The sequence below is a fragment of the Hippocampus zosterae genome, chromosome 20 (genome assembly GCF_025434085.1).
Source record: "Hippocampus zosterae strain Florida chromosome 20, ASM2543408v3, whole genome shotgun sequence".
In the NCBI taxonomy this organism is placed as follows: Eukaryota; Metazoa; Chordata; class Actinopteri; order Syngnathiformes; family Syngnathidae; genus Hippocampus; species Hippocampus zosterae.
The window spans coordinates 2,280,273-2,301,313 of NC_067470.1; the positions used below are offsets into that span (position 1 = coordinate 2,280,273).

At 46.7% G+C, this 21,041-nt stretch overlaps 1 protein-coding gene across 4 annotated transcripts in view; it reads right to left on the reverse strand.

Moving 5' to 3' along the window:
- The window catches only part of drosha (drosha ribonuclease III), a 68,407-nt gene that overhangs the window by 22,233 nt on the left and 25,133 nt on the right, over positions 1 to 21,041 (reverse strand). For all 4 annotated transcript variants that reach the window (XM_052054640.1, XM_052054638.1, XM_052054637.1 and 1 more), the window contains exons 21-24: positions 18,823 to 18,922; positions 17,773 to 17,875; positions 10,083 to 10,153; positions 3,590 to 3,634 (exon numbers count right to left, since the gene is read on the reverse strand). In XM_052054640.1, the coding sequence (XP_051910600.1) occupies positions 3,590 to 3,634; positions 10,083 to 10,153; positions 17,773 to 17,875; positions 18,823 to 18,922 (319 nt within the window). The remainder of the gene's footprint in view (positions 1 to 3,589; positions 3,635 to 10,082; positions 10,154 to 17,772; positions 17,876 to 18,822; positions 18,923 to 21,041) is intronic.

The following is a 21,041-nucleotide window of genomic DNA, read 5'->3' on the forward strand; positions in this document are numbered from 1 at the left end:
ATACAAGAGACTGGTTTGTGGTTACCGAAGAAGGTTATGGTCAGCAAGGGCGGGGCCAAAAAAGCAATGGACACAACAAGGGCTGTATCAACAACCACCATCATATTTGTCATATCAATAACGCCGATTTTGGTAATTCACCAGATTTATGTCTAGTCACAAGCAGCGAGGCCAACTGGGGGACTCCTCCAAGCGCAAACACACAGAGAAGAAGTGACTTCCTCGGTGCAGTAATTCCCTCCGCGAGTGTCCTTAAATCAAACATGCGCCGCTAAGAGTGTGTGTGGGTTTTTTTTTTTTTTTGGTGGGGTGTTTTTTTTTATCCTCCGCTTCAAAACAAACTCAAAAGATCGTCAGCAGATGGAATCTGGTAGTCATTAAGCGCAAAGTCAAACAGTTCCCTTTTCTCTTTCGCCGGAGCGGGCGACTCAAAACACTCCATTAATACTGGCGCTGCTTTCCGTTACACTTTAGCGAGGAGATCCGAGCCTTGATCAGGCTTTAAAGCATGCTCGGGTTGGCCACTGCAGATTGTTCTAGAACGTGGGCCCGAGGGCCCGCCGAGTCCGGCAAAGGAGGGGGGGGGGGGGGGGGGGGCGAAGCAAGCTGCTCCGTTTCGCGGCAGTGCTCATTAGAAAAAGAAGTCATATGCTAAGAAAATATGTATATGCATGTTTGTTTAATCAAGTTCTCGTCCTTATGGGCCCCTTAATGAGGCTACGAGAGACATCTAATTGGTCTCAGCGTGCTACAACCGCGAGCTTGACCGAGACATCCTTTTGGGAGGAAATAAGGCACATTCCGGTGACCTTGTTGGCTCGCTTCATTAGCCGTTAGCGGTAAAGCGGCGCAGCAATCAACAAGAAAACATCGCCCGGCGCCTCCCTCGTCCTCGGGCTTTGTCTTTTGTGTTTCCAGATGGAAATTGCAAATAAATGACTCCTTGCCATGAGAGCGGGAGGTGTATTTTTAAACGGCGTATTTTTTTTAATTGGAATCCTGACGGTAATGATGTCACGACTCCATCTTCCGACATGTCAGAAGAAACATTTCATTCCCGTCACTCCCCCCCCCCCACCCTTGCGGTAATTAACGGAAGGCGCTTAAATGTCACGCATCACAACTAACGACATCTGAAGAGTTCAGCGTTCACGGGCGCGAGCTATCCTTCGGGGTAATGGTCAGCGACGAGGCTTCAAACGCGGTGGGTGAGGAAGGGATCGGAAGGGTGGGGGAGGGGTGAGCGGCAGTTATGGGGAAAGTTTTTTTTTTTAAAAGACACTTTTCAAATAGCTTCAAAGCCTCACTTTCAACTCAGGCCGGAATCCAGGCAGAACAGGATCCACAGTCCAAAAAGCCGGCGAAAGCAAAGGAGACGTTTTGAAAAAAAAAAAGAAAGATTTCAAAAGTAACATTTGTGGCCCAGGTTGGGTCCTGGGCGGCTAAAATGTTACTGTTTTGTCACATTGAAAACTTTTCCAAACCCGGGATTTTAGAGGAAAAATGAAACCCGTCGGTGTCTCGATCTGAGACAAAATAGCGTCGGAACGTCGTGAAAAGCGGTACAGTTGCCAGCTCACATTCACGGTCGAAAAGGTCCAACTCTGCTTCGGCGCCTACGAAAGCAAAGGAGACATTTCGCAAAGCTGGCGCAGGTAAGCGGCGCGGCGGTTAATTATCCCGCCACGCTTGCAGGCGATGATGTGAACGAAGGCGTCGAGCATGCCGCGCCCCGCCGCGCTTGCGAGGGCACGTCGCTATACTAAGCTAACGTATGCGTGTACGCCAAAGATGGGCACGGCCGTAATTAAATGCCGCGGCGAGCTGCCATGACTGCGCGCCCAAAGCTCATTAAGGTGAGGCCTCGCTCACCTCTCTCGACTTTCTTCCTGACGGGAGCCGCTTCGCACTCACAACAGCTGCGGACGCGTTCAATAAACCCGTCAAGCCGGGAGAGCCCATTTTTTCCCCAATCCGCTTTATCCTCACAAGGGCCGCGGGGGGTGCTGGAGCCTATCCCAGCCGCCTTCGGGCAGTAGGCTGGGGACACCCTGAACCGGTTGCCAGCCAATCGCAGTCTAACAACCATCCGCGCTCACACCTCGGGAAAATTTGAAGTGTTCCATCAGCCTGCCATGTATGTTTTTGGAATGTGGGAGGAAACCGGAGTACCCGGAGAAAACCCACGCAGGCCCGCGGAGAACATACAAACAGGGAGGCCGCAGCTAGAATCGAACCCGGTACCTCTGCACTGTGAGGTCAACACGCCTACCACTGGGCCACCTGCGGGAGTCTCAACTGCTTAATTTGATCCGAAGGAACAAAATGCAACAAGCGCACTACACACTGCAAGTTGAACAGGAAGCAGACGCCAACAAAGTCAATCTCGTAAAAATACTCGACAAAACGTGGATGCAGATTCGGCTGGTTCTTTTTGAATGATTTGCAAACGGATGTTCGGTGAGTACTTGATGTTTTAATGTTTTAATTCACTCCTCTGAGAGCAGTATTCTCTGGTGTGCACCGAAACAGCAAACGGAGACACGAACCGAGGAAGACACTAACCAAACAAGACGGGGGGAAAACGAAGCACACACAAACCAAAGAAGACGCAACCTGAAAATGACGCCGGGAAAAAAAAAAAAGAACAACGAAAAAGAAGATGCACTCCGTAAAAAAAAAGTCGCAAGCGGAAGATGTAAAGAGGAAATATTTCACACTTTCTGCAGACAGAAAATGAATCGAAGAGAATTAAACTGCTTGCAACCCCCTCATAGAAAGTGCAATAAATAAAAGCCGCGGCAATAAAACTGAACCGGCGAGGGAATACAGCTTTTCTTTATCGGAAGGTCGCGATGGCATCATCCTATCAAAGGTTTCGCCACAATTTATCAGCCGTTGTTCCGCAGATGGCAGAGGACCGACCACCCGGAGGCAACCTCCGCCCTGCACGTTCGTCGCTGTAATGAGGCTTTGCGCTCGCGGGCTGAAAACAGCCGCCGAGGCTCCAGTCGCACCACTGGGGGGGGTTCCACCCTGACCACACGGCCCGCAACTCGGTAGCAAAACTGTTTGCATCCAGCGAGAAAAAAAATAATAATAATAAACAAGTGCCGTGTTTGGGGATGAAAACAAACAAGAGCGCCCCTGTTATTTTGGGCCAAACGCGGGTATGCAAAAAAATGCAACGCGTGGAGCCCATACGCGGGGAGATGAAGGGGAAGAACATGCCGCTGCAAAACGAGCCTCGGCACAGACACAAAGAAACGCTCGCTCCTCCGCAGCACATCAGAGAGGAGGAAGCCCGGCGGTCCCTGTGGGGTCCGGGTGATCCGGGACTGTAATCCTGTTACGGCATCTTTGATCTGCTCTCCCCAATCCTAATTTCAAAACAAACACCCTTGACATGTGCAGTGTTTCAGATGCAAAAGGCGAGGGCGAATGGGACCGATGACATGGGTGAAAAGGGGACGAGATGTCAAATGGGGGTCGTCAAAACCTCAGAGCCTGTTTTTTTTGGGGGGGTGGGGGGGGGGGGATCATATAACGTCGGTTGAAGGAACGACAATCAATCAAAGGGCACTGGTACCTGTAGCGGGTGTGACGGGTAGTGGAGCCAAACGTCCTGTAGGTCCTGCAATCAAAAGGAGAGGAAGTTGTATCAAAAGGAAGGTCACAAGTGTTAATACGTCAAATTAGAGAAAGGTGGCGCCACCGCCTAAAAGGATGCATGGTCAAAAGAATTCGGAATTCAACCGATAAATTATCATAGGTCAATCTCAGTGAGTCGTCAGTGACGCGAAACAAATCGAGAGTCAAATCCTGTCAGATTTTGCTTGTCCGTTTATCGTTCTGAAATGTTTCACGTCATCGTGGAGTCCCGACGCCTTGGAAAAAGGTGTCGTAAACTTTTCCAGACTCATCGACTGCAATCATTTTGGTTCTCATTTGTTCAGGAATTTCTTTGAAATGGGCCTTTTTTTCCCTCCAGTTTGTCTGACAGGCATTATGTAGGTGATTTCTGGATTTAAAAAAAAAAAGAAATTCAGGCAGTAATCAGACCAGGGTGTGTAACGGAACCAAATTCAAAAACTGTAGTTAATTATAGTTACCTCCTGATTTAACAAGGGTGGGAGATAATTACTTCTCCACATGGTGCCAGGAGAGGGCTTGACTTTTTTTTCCCCTTCCCTCTTAATAAAGTCATCATCAATTAGAAATTTCATTTTGTGTTGCCTTGGTTGTGGCATATTACAATTGGCTTGCTGATATGAAATATTTAAATGTATAAATATCCGAAGCAATCAGGGAAAGCCCCCCCATGAAAAAGGACTCCGTTGATGTTCCGAGGGTTCAAAATGTATTTAAAAAAAAAAACAAAAATGAAGGTGAGCATCAGTGGATTCTGGAGTCCAGGACGTGCTTGCGCTGGTGCCATCATCCTCAGCAATGGGTGGGCGGGGATGATTAGGAGTGAAATGACAAGAAAGCATTCAGCATCATTTTCAAGCCCGGTTGGGTGGGTGGGGGGGGTCCACCGAAAATAGACCACCCGCTGGGGGAGCTAGATTGGAGCGCTTGTGGGGGTTAAGGGAGGGGGGGTATAGGGTTGTTGCCCATGATAACGCGAGGTGAGATTTTCAAATGTTGCTGGTCAACTCGGGAGAGGTTGCGATTATGCATCAAGTGACCAGTCATTTTTCTTTCGGGTTTTTTTTTCCCCTCATGAAAGTGTGGTGACTTTGCTTTCGCTCATGGGTCCAATTCATCCCAAACTAACTCGATGGGGCTTCAAGTTCAGCAGTTGTCTTGGTTTTTACCATTTCAAGCTAGTCACTGCTTAACTCATTCAATCCCAAAGACGTTTTTAAACGTCTTTTCAGACTTGGTCCAGAATTGTCTGGTACTGAATGAGTTCACTTTGAAAAAACAAAAAAATATATATATATATACACACACACAAACATTAGGAGTTCTAAAACGCTTGACCGAAAGTGTACGTGTGAGCTATGTGAAGGACAACATTTTTGTTTAGTGTCCATCAATCAACTTATGTCTATTGCTTTTAATAGGATACACAATCCCCAATGCTGTGAAAAAAAAACAATTCCATCACAACGGAGTATTATTATCTTTTTAAAGGCGCATCAGCATCATACTGTATCTTAGCCGCTTCGAAATGGGGGCCACTCAACTTAGCATTAGCACTTAGCGACAAGAGCCCTGGAATGAGACTGCGTAGGTGTGCCTAATGAAGTGGTTGCGCCGACCCCAACAGCTAATGTTTCAATTACAGCCGTCCGCTAAGACGAGGCAAACAATGACTAAGCCGGCGCGTAGTGGGGATTTAAAAATAACGTTTTCTGTTCTTGTATTTTCTTTTTTTTTTTCTCCGCCCTAGACTGCTGTAATTACCGGGTGCACAAATCATCTGCGGCAACGCTACAAAAAAAAACATTTTTAAATGGAAGAAACAAGCGCGTGCATGTGTGTTTCAACAACATCTTGAGCTGGAATTACACGCCAGATGAAGCTACCTGTCTGGACTCCATGTCGAGATGGATTTTCAATCAAAGGGGTCTTTAATCAGCGGCACACAAACCCCCACCGAGAGAACCAGCCGGCACACACGGATGCCAAGCCGAGCGTGAACGGGCAACGCTGGACGTTCTTCACGGGCTCTCGGGGGGACCGGGGGGCTAGCCATGATGGCGACATAATTGCGCTCATCTCTGACAAGGTTCCATGCTCACTGACAAATTGGTCTCTCGCCGAACGCTGCCAATCAATCCATCAAATGTGGTAGTGCGGTAGAGCGATCGATAAAGAAATAGCCCGGCTGATCAATACACAGGTAAAAGTTACACTCGGGCGCCTAATCGAGTCTGCTTGTCAGTGAATGATCAAGGTGAAAACTCGTTTGGACTCGTTTGCCTGTCGTCTTTGGTTGCGCGCGGCGCCGTGTGGGTGGGAAACTGGAATGTGTCATGACAATGGCGAGCCAATGCCTACGCTCGCCTTGCCGTGACAAAAGCAAGGACTCCGAGTACAAAAAAGTACATAACTTCTCGCTCGGGCGTTGCAAATATGAGCCTTTTGTCGCTGGACAAGGGCAATTAACAAACTGACGCGGCGAATGGCGAGACTGGAATGTCTCTCACCGAGCTGATCAATCAGACATTTTTTGTCCACCTTTACAAGCCATTTTCCCAGAGGGTTTTTTTTGTGTGTGTGTTTTTCTCTTTTTTATTTTTTATTTTTAATAAAATGGCTGCGTTAAGCAAACGAGCACTTTTTCTCTTACCAGGTGGTCGTCATATAAATGTTCCCCAAGATGCCTTTAAAAGCGATTTTGGTGCAACAGAGAAGGTATCTGCAGGGCATTGCCAGAAGCTGTCGTTAAGCACATCAAAGTTGTCAAAGAAAACTTTCCCTGCGTATGTGTGAGAGAGAGAGAGAGAATTAATGAAAGTACGAAGATTGGCCAGTGGGCACAAAGTGAATTCATCAGGATGATGATTGCTCCTCCACAGAGGGAATTCCCAGAGGACGGCGCGGTGGCATTAACATCTCCGCTGCAAAATTACGACCCAGTCCTGGTTGGACTGGAGCGACGGAGAACACGCCGCCCTCCAATACCTTGGCTGTCATTCTCCCCAACCAAGGCTTTAATAACCTCCACTGTGCAGTCATTAGCCAATTAGCATCTCGCCTCTCCGCCAGGAGGAGCTAAACTTTGTTTGCCCGCTTTGTTTGGAAACAAAAGGTGATGCGACGCGGAAGCGATGACAACTAACGGATATGTTCCTTCATGCTAGCCCGGGCAAAAGTGGACCTAAAAGACCCAAGATCCGCTAAAATAATTTGTAATCCATGATGTTGTATCAAATAGAGGAAATACAAACTATCCACATTGGTACCTTGACTTACAAGTGTTCGAAATGATTTTGCTCGCCGGGATCTGATTCGTCAGTGGATTTTCTGTTTTGTGTTGCAAACCAAAATTTGACATGTTAGCAAGCCTCAGCTAAACCCTTTTTTTTTTTTTTTTTTTTTTTGCTGAATGTATTCAATTTTATTTCATCAAGTGGTTGCACAAAATAAAATCATCTGGATCCAGATAGACAAAATAAGTACTAAAAAAAATGGATCTGGAACCAGATTATTTTATTTTGGCAACCACTTGATGAAATAAAACGGAGTAAATTCCACACATCTTTTTTTTTTCTTTTACATTGGCAACCGTGACTGTGTTTTTGTCAAGTAGATAGTCTCAAGTTGCAGCCATGTCAGCTCACAGTGACAGATTATTGCTGAATTTGGTCACGTCGCTTTCTTTTAAACAGGTCATGACAATTTAGGTTGAAATTAACAACAACGACAAAAAAATGACATTTCGATTTTTAGTGAATCCTTGGTTAAATGTCTCCCCCGTAAGAGGTCCAAAAAGTTGACAACCTCTAAATTAGGAAATTTAAGAAAGTGAGTGAAAGGGTCAAATGTGTTAGTCCTCTAAATTACACATGCACCACACATACTGTATAGATTTTTTAAACAACTAACTAGTTTAGACGCGTCAGGAGAGAAGCAGCGCAAAACATTTTCAAGGGTAACCATACCCAGCATGTTGCTGTTGTTGCAAGAAGAAGAAGAATGCTGTGAGGAGGCGCATCCACGTGTGAATCGGTGTTGTTAGAGACAAAAGAGGGAAGCGCGGGACCACTCAGCCAGGTGTGAACGGACCCCCTTATTGTCAAATAGGAGACATTTCCCACTGTAATGGGGGAAGATGTGTACTCTGCCTCTTTTCGATTGCATCTCATTAGTTTGGTAATGAAGCTCTCTTGGATGCAGAGCACAGAAATGGATCTTGCACGCAGCCCAAGGGTTCTCCTTAACCACGTACCGCCGCCGCCGCCGCCGCCACCCCCACCACCCGAAAACAAACGGCCATGCCAACCCACCACGCCCGCAACACCACCCGGCAGCCTTGCCTGCCTGCTCGCGGCGTCCATCTGTCTGCTACTTGCAGCTTTGTGCAGCAGGGCGGACAGCAGGAGGATTCAGCATGGGGGGGTTACAAGTCAAGCTCATCTCAATCCACAGGCGGGCGCCGACGCTAACTTTCAAGTTGTACAACTTCCGCACAGCAGAATTTTGTTTGGTCTTTTGAGGGGATGTGCTCAGATTCAACACATCTTTTAGGAAATTTAAGAAAGTGAGTGAAAGGATTTTACACACATTAAATCGAACATATTTTTGTCTCGACACCTCTCATGCCTCATTAAATGAAAATACACCTCAACTGTAAGATACTATACAGAGACATAAATGAGTGGATCACATTCGGTATTTTCAGAAATGAGCAATGGCATATTTTTACAAGAAGAAAATGTGGAGTCCCACCTGGTACCCCTTGGAGTCCACGTTCTTGTTCAAATTTAAGACTGCTACCTCTGGAAAGTAGGTTAAAAAGACTTTTCCCCCCTGTCTAATGAAACTATTTTAAATGCTTCTTTCCTATAAATCTCAGGCTAATCCCCGTCAGATTAAAAACGCTCCTATTTAAAAGGGATTATCTTTGTGATAGTGTCGAGGAAAGCCAAACAATAAAAGCTTTAATGAGCACGGATGGAATATGTCCTTACCGAAGAGGTATATCGGCATACTTATCAAGTTCAAATGTCTCAGACGTTTAAAGTTTAATAACGGATGAAAAAGGGGAGCCCGAAGAAAATAATGAAGATGGGGAGTTGAAGTGGTAAATTGAAACATTTCAGTTGAATTAAGAAGATCACTTTTAATCCTTGGAGCGATCTCCAGCTGCTTTGACTTTTGGGAGAAGTGATCCATAATTCATAATAATTTCCCTCCCCCCTTAGTTTTGTGCTGTGAGATGTTCAAATATTTAGTCCTCAAACTTTTTTGATGTGCGGCGTCAAACATCTTCTCAGGTCTGGATCAAAAAGACTTGGCTGGACCGCCTCGTGTCTTGTGTGGGTTTCTGCGTGTGTCTATTTGAGATCTGCCGCAGTCGTTTAATTGACTCATAACATTCAGGACCAAGATAAATGCAAATACTAAAGAAGTCATCAATTATTCATGTCTGACAATCGCACACACGCGCACGCACATGTGCACACACACAACAGCTTGCTGCACACTGCAATGTTCCCCCTCTGCACTTAATATACATTTCACTTTTGACTTCTTTCCATCGTGATGTTTCGGTTTAGCAAGCGAACCCAATGTTTGAAAAGACATAAGAAGTCGGCCATTTTGGTTTGAAGCAACCATTTGAGGGGCAATTTGGGATATTTTCAGGTGTACTTCAAAAAACGTGCTCGTCCTAGATATTTTGGGTGAGGCTATGTTGCATTTTTTTTTATTAATCACAGCATCCTGTCAGGGCGTTCATTCACAGGCGTCAGTGAATACATGCGATTACTCCAATCGTGACATTCTGATGTCCTTCTGATGAGCTTCTGCCTCATATTTTGGTTCCGCTATTTGGCAAAATGGAAGCACAGCTGACCGTCTCAATCCAAATCGAGCACTTTGTAACGGCAAAACCTTTGGCCGACATCTCATTAGGTTCCAGGCTTTAGATGTTGTGGTTTGTGCATATTATTATTATTATTGACAAGTGTATTGAAAGCCACTAAAAGCATGACAACTAAATTAAATCTCCATCTCAAAGTGCCGAACATTTCTGACGACCCCCCCCCCCCACAATTCGTTCTTTTTATCCAATAGCATCAGTAGTCAAATAGCGTTGGTTGAAAATAAATATGCAAATGTGAGCCATGTTTCATGTCTGGATGCATTGCTTAAAATAATAAGAGCAGACGTACCAGCTGTGAAGCAGCGTTGGCAAATCGTACCGTGTGTCAACTCGTGGCCAACTTTCATCTCCCTGTGAAGTTTTACTCGCGAATGAAACGCCGGTGTTTATGACGGTTCTTTGACCAAGACCGGAGTACGTTCGTGGTGCTTGATTGGGAGTGACGAAAAACAAAACACGGCTGACAAGAGGAAAGAGAAAAGCAGGCGGCTCCAGATGAGACGGCGGCAAAAATTACCTGACCGTTGAAGAGAAGTCGTCCGAAGAGCTGCCGGGCCTCGTCCAAGCCGCCCTCCAAATAAACGGCACCTGCGCCAGACATCATCCAGACTTGATTCATGCTACAACTTCATAAATAAGCACACAATTGAAATCATTCGCGACGATTACATTGGGCTGCGCCCACATTCCAAAACGATGCATGTTCATTTCACTGAGGACACAAAATCGTGCATCAATGCGAGCATCAAGGTTCATCTTCATGTAGCGCGTGATTGGCTGGCGAACAAAAGTCACCCGGCAGCCGAATGAGGACAAGCGCTGGAGAAAGTGGACGGAGATATTGCTTCATTGGAAGCATGATTGTTCATATTGCTTTGAATTTTTTTTTTGGGGGGGGGGGGGGGAGGGTGCAAAATGACCTCAAGGCTTGCATGTAGCGGAAGAAGGCATGTCAGCGCAATAAAAAAACTACCCCACGCTAAATGACTCTGATTTTTCCAACTATGGACTATAAAAGTCACAGCAAGTATTTAAACACATAAAATAACACACGACTGTGTTTATGCAAGCAGGGCAACACCAAAAAAAAAAGGAGATGAAGAAGAGAAAACAAATTGGACTAAAGGATTGGTCCGAAATGTAGGAACGCTGCTGGCAGGGTGAACATCACAAACGTGCCTGTCGCTCTCTCTTCCTCTCTCGGTGGGAATGATTTGCGGCATCTGGCTCGTCTTTCTTCTACCGGCAAGTCAGCTCTCCTCCACCGCTTTTGTTCTTTTTAACTCGCTGCAACTATCAGAGTGCTTTTAAGCGGCGCGCAACTTGCAACCATCGCACTTAGGGCGGCTCATTCAATTTGGAAAAGTAATAAGCACCTGGCAAATTGGGTATACAATCATGCGGGCCCTATTTATGACGCGCATAAATGAGGCGCGGGGAATGGGCGTGCGCCAGTGGCGGCGGGGGGGGTGTGAAAAGGCGCAAGCGGCTTTCATGGAAGACATCAAAAACATATGAGGGATTCATCATCTGGGAATGAAAAGTGCTTTCAGATGGCAAACGGGCCATTTGGAGCGCCGCGCGGCAAAAGCCCATCAAGAAATACAAACAAAAGACAAACACACAATGGCAAACACGAATAGAAGGCGGCACGGGCACGGCCGGGCTGGTGTGTCCTTAGCCGGCAAACTGCCGGCTTGGAACAAATGTTGTTCAAATGTGATTAAGTCTACTGACGGCATGCTTTCACCCGGTGAGACGCAGCCTGCGGCTCACTAGTTGTGTACACGGGTCGTCGAGCCCGAGAGCTAAAAAGGACAACATTGGAGGCCAAACGGGTCATTTCGACCCGTCCTAACGCCACGCGTAGTCTAAATATGCTCGCGATCACGTCAATACGCGCCTTTAAAATTGTCCCGCGGCCTTCGCTTTGAGGTTGAAAATTGTGTCAAGACTAGAAGCAGCGAAGTTAATTTCTCCCCGCCCTAATTTTAAAGGGAAATTACATCTCGAAAGTCGTTTCAGACTTTCAAGATGCAGAGAGCTCACCCATCCATTGTTTTTTGACAGCGCTCGTCCTCATTAAGGGTTGTGCGAGTTGCAGCGGTTAGCTAAGTTTGGCCAAGAGGCAAGAAAAACCTGGGACTGGTTGCAAGAGTTCGGGAAAAATAAATAAATCTAATGAACGCCAATGTAATCTCAAAACCAAACGCAGTCTAACTCTTTTGAGAAATACGTCAACATCAAATTTTGATAACCAAATGAGCACCTGGCCTTGAGCTTTTAAGTTGGAACGTCGCACTCGGGGCGAAGACTGAGGATGTAAAATTTGGAGTTGCAGCAAAATTCAGATTTGTATTTTGTGGAAAGCACTTTTCATGCAATTGAGTGATTCAAAATGTCAAAGGATGCTCTTAGCGGCTCCACTCGTTTCTACACGGCATTCTGATTAATTGCATTCGTGGAATATGAATTAAGCATTTTAGGGGTCGGCCATTTTGCCATTTGCTGTCAACCCAAATTATTTAGGTTTTTTTTTTTTTTTAAAGGGAGGTGGATTCTGCTAATTCATATCCAGCAAACTAGTGGATATAACACATATTATTGTCCTTGTAATTTTTGACTTGAACTCTCATTTTAATGTTAAACTCCACAGTCATCACGATCATGGTTTCCTCCATTCAGCAATTTTGTGATCGTGCGTTTCCCAAAAGTGGCTTTCTTCAGATTTTTCAGAGAGCTGTTCAGGCATCACATGTTGGCTTGCCACAGTCGACGCATCCCCCCCACCCCCCAACATTTTTTTCAACCTCATTAATGTGGGTTGAGGTATTCTCCCCCTGTGTCCGGAGAAGAAGTGTTGATATAAATAATCACTCGGCACATGTGGCCTGAATGTAAACGCTGCGTTAAAAAAAAAAAAGCAGCTCACTGTTTAAGTCTTTTCAGATGTGCTGCGAGTCAAGTGTAATTTTGGTTGGGGAGGGCGCAAGTCCCGACCGCATCGAGCTCTGGGGGCCTCTTCCCGGGATGCTCTCCGCTAAGTGTCGGCACTGGGGATTTGTGGTTTCTGCAGAGTTTGAGATGCTGCTACATGACAGATGTTGCCTCTGGAGACCAGCTGTAAGAAAAGCATTTCAATGGCTTTTAACTACCGCTCATCATATATTTGTGTGTGCATGCGCGCCAGCGAGATGAGTCGAAGGGTGTGTGTCCGGGAGGCATTTAACTTCATTATTTGATGACAGGGCGCATTTGGAAAGCTCCCAAACGGATGCGTCAAAGTCATTGAAACACAAACTTTTTGCCACTGACTAGATTTTCAAAAGTTCTACCATGAAGGAAGGTGGGGGTGGTAAAGCATGGGGGGGGGGACCAGTGGAGCCCCCAAGGGGATTTGAAAAGGTATTAAAAATCTCAAAGCAACACCTTTGGTGTCAATCAAAGGGCCTTTGGATGAAGAAAGCAAGATATGCAGTTAATTCACGCCGGAGCGGCCCTGACAAGGAGGCTGTCGGTGTGAAAGAAAAAAAAAAAGGGTGCCCCAAAGCTATCCAATAAATTGCACAACTTGGTGCAATCATTAAACAGAGAACGTGCGCGCGCTCCGGTCCGGCCCGGCAGCCTGCCGAGCTGCAGCTGCCAGCCGCAAAGAGGCGCTAGCAATTACGATGACGGCATCGCGTTTGCGGCGGCGGCAGCAGCAGCATGACCGGGCCAAACCACCGCACGACTTCCACAGCTGGACCGAGTTACTGCCACAGGACATCCCTTGTTATCAATGCATTGCGGAAACCCGGCAAGGGGATCCATGAGATGTTTGAAGATATACGCTCAAACACTGCCAAATGCAAAGTATTCATTTGTGGCGATAACATAAAACTATTTTTCAGCATTTCTGTTTCTGGATGTTTGTGGGGGGGGGACTAAGATGAGGTCCATGTGACGCACTTTGGAGTCCAGCCCGAGTCTCCCCTCGCCTTCTTGAGATCAACTTGATTGCCTTCGTTCAACAGATTGGTGCAGTTAGCTAGCTTGCTCTGTTGTGTCCATTTTCCCCAAGTCTTGATTGACAGTTGGAAATTCAATATTCCGATTCGCAAGCACCTTTGCACTCTTGTGTTGATTTTGAGATCATAGACTGTAGCTTTCCATTGACTTGAAATGCCAGCTACTTGCTTTTTCTCAGCCCTGAGACAAAAAAAAAGGGGCATTGACCTGTGGGGCCATTTAAAGCATTAGACACAGGTTGAACGCTGAAGTGACTCTCATTTTGCCGGGTGCCCTTGGACAACAGAAAAGACAATGCTTAGATATGGATTCAAGGGTCAAAGAGGGGTTGGGGGCGGGGGGGCAGACAAGTCAGTAAAGTGAGAGTGTGAGCCAAAAGTGGAGCACTGAGCAAGTGCAGCATGAACGTTTGATAGAGGTCAGTGAGAACACACGGCAAGTTTTCCAGGAGCAGCCCTCCCTCTAACGAACGGCCATATCTGTCAGAGGTCTAATTCCGCCGTGCCAGCCTGGCTGTTCGATGTTTGGGACAGGATTTTCCAATGTCTGCGAGCCTTCCGTGACCACTAAAAAGCGTGAGTCGGGGACGTACGAAACACCAGCGGCTGACAGTCACATTAATAACCCGGAATGAATTATTCAAAAACGCTCAGACTCTAATCCATCAAATAATATATTAAGCTCCCTCTCAGCTGAATGGGGGCTGAAGCAGCAGACGGATACGGAAAACAACACATTAAAGAAACTTTTTCCGAGCGAGCGACGACACACAAAAAAAAAGGAGCCGGCGCCATTGCAACATCAAACATCTTGCTTTTCAAAAAGTCAAGAGAAACAAGCCCTCACCCCCCCCCCAAAAAAAAGCGGCAGCTACAATTGCTGCAATTAACAAAAGGAACGGCGCCCGCTCAGTGAACACACCGCATGCATTGTGCGCGAATCTGATATTCAGCAAGCAGGAGATAATCCTTTCTCTCCGTTCTTTTAATAGGAAGGGCTTAGAGAGAGCCCTCACAAAAGGTTCACCATCTATATCCCCAATGGCTGCTGGCAGCGTATAATCCACAGATCAACTGTACAAGGAAATTAGGGCCATAAAAACAGAGAGAGACCCTCTTTTCTTCATCTTGCGCCGCTACCGCCGCTTTCTCTCGATTCCTTTCAGTCGGAAGGAAGCCGCGGAGGGCTTATCGGAGTCAAGGACCTGAGAGGCAAAACAGGAGGGCGAGGGGTTTCTATGAAGACGGCGAGTGGGTTTTCTGCAGACGAAGGAGGTAAAAGTGGGCGCTGGAGAACAGGACGGCGTGCAGGCCAAAAGAGCCCAAATGAGAATGGCCCACTCTGGCAGAAGTTAATGACAGAGGATCAGAAAAGCAAGATTTCCATTCAACACTTATTCAGGGTTGCAGGGCATCCATTTGCATTGCAGATGCCTCGCCGCCTTTCTCTCTCTACCTCTCTCTCTCACTCTCTCGTCGGCTCTTTCTCTCCGCCGGAGAATTGCCCCGCCGCCGGCTCGGGAGACGGACGCATTCTCCATTGCGCCCATGCAAAGCAGCAGATTATCTGCCACTTGCAACGCAGCGCAGGTTCAGCGGTCACCGCGCCAGAGAAACAAATAAAACAAAGGTCAAAAAAACACGCGCGCTAAGCTGCTAGCGCGCTCGCCGCCGCCGCCAGGCAAGCTCAAAATGTTATGAGCGCGTCATATTGGGCCGGGGCCTTTCAAAACGCAGAAAGGAGGAAAAGCGCCGGGCGCATTAGTAATTCGCACGTGTGCGCCCTGCAGCAAGGGGAGGTTTTGATGAATCAATCGGGTAATTAGGAATTGTGTCCATCGTGGAGAACTTAATTAATATTTGCCCCTCTGAGGCTGTCGATATCACGACCCAGCGACAGGCTCGACAAGGCTTCAGAAGAAATGAGAAAACAGTGAACGGGTTCGATTGAAACGGAAGGAGCATCCAATCGGTGCACTGCCTGGACAGGCGGCAGAAGGAAACCAAAAGACAGGCGATTGTTTAACTGAAACAAAGTGCCTTGTAAAAAAATGCAGATGAAGCAATTCATGAATTCAGGCGTGCCGCCTCGACATGCCCAGAGGAAAAAAAAACGCAAAAAAGCAAAGGTCAATGGTTTTTATCTGAAACGTAAATAAGAACTTAGAATTTATGGCATTCTGACTCAACTTTCAAGGCTCGTGAACGACTATTTTATGCTGTGAACAGAAACTACCAAATGAAAGCTGAGACTCTCTTGTTTCATCTACAAAAAAAAAGATTCCAACTTCTTTCGCTATTTTTTTTTAAGAATCAGCTGCAGAACATTGGTTGGTTACACCCAAATCACCGATTCTGCTCAAACTTTACAAACTATTGGCAGGCTAGTGAGTAGTAGTAGTATTTAGTAGTGTGTGTGTGTGTGCTTGTACGTCATGTTATTAGTTTCAACGCTGCCCTCTGCTTGCAATAGTTATTTAGTTATTATGTTTCCCAGGTTTAAGATCATACCACAGCTGACTTTTCTCCGCCCACGCTCATTGAAAAATGTCATTTGACGACAAGTTCCGTCGCTAGCGCTGCTCGTTAGGCTTCCCCTTGACGACGTTTCACTTCAACGCCACCCAATGAGTTAATTGAAGGCGAACGTATGTGCTGCCTCAACAGGATGGAGGATGAAACAAAAAGCAGCAGAAAGAAAACAACAAGAGTGTGAATTATTTTTACTAGAAGAAATCAAATCGGTGTTTATTGAGGTTACCGGGGTCTCCTCTCAGTCCTATAGGGGGCAGCAATGTGGATTATTAAAGCCATGCAAGAAATGCTTTCGCACCTTCTATCTCGGAAGGTAAATAAAGTGTGCTTGTCTTGCACATAGTCTCGACTGCTTGCTGAGACTTTGGGAAAGTGTTATTTGTTATTTGGGAGGGGGTGGGGGGGGGGCAACAGTGACAGCATGACTCATCGTCCGCGTGGCACGTCTCCCAGCTAATAACAGCCAAAAAGCCGAGAGATGAGGGGGGCCGGAAACGAGGCAAGCCGAGTGAGATCAAAAAAAAAAAAGAAAAGACACGCGGAGCAAGTCGGAGACGGCTCGCTAACAAAGTCTCGAAGCAGGCGTTTGAGCGCCAAAACTGAAATGAAGATGACAAAAAGTCCCAGTGAGAGAAAAAAGGCGACATCAAGACGGGAAAGTGACGCCCTCAAAGGCGCATCACTTTTCCTCACGTCTGCCGTTTCTTTTTATTTTTTTGTGTGGCTTGTTTGGCAGTGTGTCTCTGACAGCACTTTTCCTCACGCAGGTTCCCTCAGAACAACGTGTTTATTCATCACTTTTATTAAGTTGAAATTGAAGATGGGAGGGGGAGTCGGAGAGGATGAAAGCGAGAAGGCTTCCAGCATGCCGCTCTTGCTCGGCTCTGCGCCGCAATGAGAACGCCGCCGACAGCCACGGGACAGAATAGATTACTACTTTGTCTGGGTCGATAATGAACCCGTGACAAGTGCGGGGGCCCCGCGGCCGACAGGGGGGGCCACTGTGCCAGTCAGCACTCCCCCCCCCCCCAACTTCCACCGCTTGACACGAGGAAGAGGAGAAGGAGGAAGATCTCTTGAAAACCGATGCGCTCTCTCTGCAGCCGAGCGCGGCAATCAGGATGGAGATAAGATAAGAAAAAGCTGCCGACGCTGCAGCTCTCCAGGAGCCGAGCTTAGCTCGCCGGGACCGCCGCGCGCGTGTGCGTGTGTGTGTGTGTGTGTACGCGAGGCAATGAAGAGCAAGGGCAATAAGGGGGATGCCTGCCCGCTCGGCCGTAGGTGAAACTATCTCCCGAGGTCAATAAAGGTCCATACGCCATCCGGGATCTAACGCCTCGACAGGAACCTATCCTCGGGATAAAGATCTTAATAGCTAAAACGAAGTAAGGTTTTAAGAGAACAGAATGGAAAAAAGATCCGACACAAAGACAACAACAAGATTTGAACGAGGTTGAAGAGGCATCGCAACATGTTAAGTAAGATTGATTCGGGTTTTTTTTTTCACTTTACTCAAGAGGGCGCCGTATTTGAAGCTTTCTCAAAATAAGTGTTGGCTTGCGACGCAAATTATTATTTGACAACGCAATTGACTTATTTCTGCGTGACTCATCAGGAATGTTAATTGAAGTATTAGTCGAGCTGTTAGTGTAAGAATCTCACCTATGAGGGCCTCAAAGCAGTTGGCCATGGCGTGCCGCAGGTCCGACTCCCGGCACAGATCCGGCCCGTGAGCGTAGAGCATGAAGCGATCCAACTCCAGTTTCTGGGAAAACAACATCTGTATTAAAAAGGGCATTTTCTGACATGCTAACAGTTTCCATCGTTAGCTGCGGTTTCAAAACCTTTTCAGTAATCAACACGTGGTGGAGCAACACATGTAGACAGATAATACTCACAGGCATATATTCTTTATCTTCTATTAAAAAAATAAAAAGAACACTACTCCAGCAACTTATTGAGCTGTGGTTCCGTGAAAGAAGATTCTTCATCATTCATGCGGTCACAGAAAAAATTGAAGGCTGTACGGTATGGCTTTAAATAAGGTGCGACATTTTTGCAAACTTCCAAACTGCAACTCGACTTGCTCTAAAGTGTCTCCAAAGAGCCAGGGCGCCACTTAATTACGGCAGATAACCGTAGGGGGTACGCCACCCCCTGTGACTCAAACGCCGCATTCCACGAAGGCTCCAACTCCGAGTGCGCATTCCCTACTTTCAAGTCCTCCATGAAGCGGATTGCGCAGATAGATGCACATTATTTTTTGAACACATAATTACGAGCGTTCTCCAGTAGACGCTTCGCTAACTTGGCAACGGGCGAGGCGCACGACGGCGTTCGCACGTCAGCGCGAGCGGCAAATTGAAACGAGGCCGACGGCTACGCTGCGCTAACGCCGATTGGAGCGGCCGCATCTTTCTATTCAACGGGGAGCTGCATGAAAGATGCAAGTTTTTAATTGCGTTCTCGCGCCGTTGCTGTTGTGCAGTTGAGTTGGCGAACCACTCCAACAAGCTCAGCCAGCACGAGGAGGGGAAGGGATGACGGGTTGCCGAGGTTTGAACCCTATACGGAAGACGAACAGGGGGCTCCCCCGGGACCCCTGGTCTCTTTCCCCAAAACAACAACCTTTTAACTCCAATTACAAACCTGAAAGGGCAAAATGCAGGGGGGGGGGGGGGGGGTAATGGCAAACTTGACAGGATTCCTCACCTTGGCGAGCATGGCAAGGTGCTGGTTTTGCACGATGGCAGTTCTGTAGGTGGCCAGACCTCCTTCCTCCAAAGTGGGGAAAAGATAGTACAAGTGGACACTGCCAAAACAAACACGCACATTCCATTAAGTTCTTTCATAGGGCAGCACGGGGGCACAAGTGGCTTGCGTGTCTGCTTCACAGTTTTCGGGGTATCAACAATTACAAGGCGATAAATTCGAATGACGTTTGACAGAAATAAGCACACGTAAAAGTTTTTAACCTCATCTTTAAATGGCCTTTCTGCGCATTTGAAAAATGACAAAGGTTTGCCCTCCCATGACAAAAATTGCCCCTAATTGTAAATGTGAACGCTTGTTTGGCAAAACGATGAGCATAAAAAGTCTACACACCCTGTTGAAATGCCTGTAAAGCTCCGATCAACAGAAATCATTTCAAGAGCTTCTGCATGAAAAAAAAAAGTCCTTTAACTACATTCAACATTCATTTTCTTTTTGAGCGAGGAAATAAGAAGACCCCCCCCTCTTCTAACTAGGACGTGTCAACAATCACGTTCAACCTCATGTCAAATGGAAGTCAGCACACACTTGATTAACCACCCAAAAATGTCAGATATTTCAGTGGAGGCTTTTTTTTTTTTGCTTGGTGATGAGGATGAGCAATGCGCCAAATACACCGTGAAGAATTACGGGGGGGGGGGGGGGGGGGAAAGTTCACCAGTGATGTCAGCGGACCATAAAAAAATCTTAGATAAGCGCCATCGAAAGTGGTTGAAAAGTTCTTTGGCATCGGAATCCACAACGGACACCAACCCGTCGCCGGTCGTTTTAAGGCAGACGGTTGAGTTATTCTCCCTCGTGATTCATTCATTGAACTTTTCAAGATGACTTTACGAGGCGTTTCCAGGCCCGAGCTGGTTGGAGTTTGCCAGCCGACGCATCGGTGGTTTCACAGCTGGCTTGCGCAGCCAAACGCTTCCATTTTCATTACGAGCCGGCGTTGGCCAAACCTGCGGCGTGTCGTTTTGATTTCATCCCAATCACCAGCAGCCGTTTAATTCTGCCATTTGTAATCAACGGCGGCACGGGAACGCAGGTGGCGTTCCCTTGTCCAAATTTGTGCTGGAATGTTTGCCGGGAAACAATGCGCTCGAAATGGATTAAAATAAAAAACACCGTTCCGTGGAAAATGATTGGAAAGTTTACTTGAGGAGTCCAGTAATGAATCATAAACGATGAGCAAATTAATCCATATTTACATATATTTAGTAGTCTTGTATACAATAGAAATAAGAAATTTATTTTATAAAATAACATTGTAGCATTTTTTTAATTAATCAATCACCTGGCCCTTCTATTCATTTTTTTTTAATCCAAAGAGTACTTGAAGACTTACTTTTACACACCCTTGCTCTCGGAGCTACTTTCTATGAATGCTTCAGACTCAAAAAAAGAGTCTTTTCTATTTATGACGGCATGTTGGTTGACTTTAGTGTCCGCCCCACCCCACCCCCCACCCCCCCAAAAAAAAAAAAAAAAAACACCGGCTCCAAGACACTTCCAGGAACTCGTCCAATAGTTGTGACTGAACTTGACTTGTTCGTTCCTCTGAAATATTTTGCCCGCAAATATTGCAGGAGGACTTGTTTCTTTTACACCATCTGCTTTTTAAAAGCGTCCTCCAGACTTCCTCTACAGTACTACCAGAACCCGTCGCCACGCGGGCTTGGCCCCGCATTGCTGCTCTCATGCGCAGAATATTCTGCTGGCTGGACATCACCAGCTCAGATGGCCTCCGAGGGGCGGCATGCTGTGTGTGCGTTTGCGCACGCGTGTGTGTGTGTGTGTTTTGAGGGGTGCAGACATTTGGTTAGATCTGCTGTAGCCATTTAACTGGACAAGAGGCTGATAAATAATTCAGAGAGCCAGAACGCAGGCTGAGCATGTCTCATCCGACGCTAACAATCCAAGACGTGGGCAGGGGATGGCAAGACGGGAAGTGCTGGGCAATTCTTTGTTGTCTCACAAAGTGAGAGGCTGTGAACCAATGAGACATGCTTCAATTTTTTTCCATCTTCACTTAAGCCAGCATGGGGGGGGAACAAAACAAGAAAAAGACAATTTCTCGCGTAGGTTTTCTTCAGTTACTTCCTCCCACATTCTAAATAACAACAATGCGTGGTCAATTGAAGACTCTGGATTGTCCACAGATGTCAGTT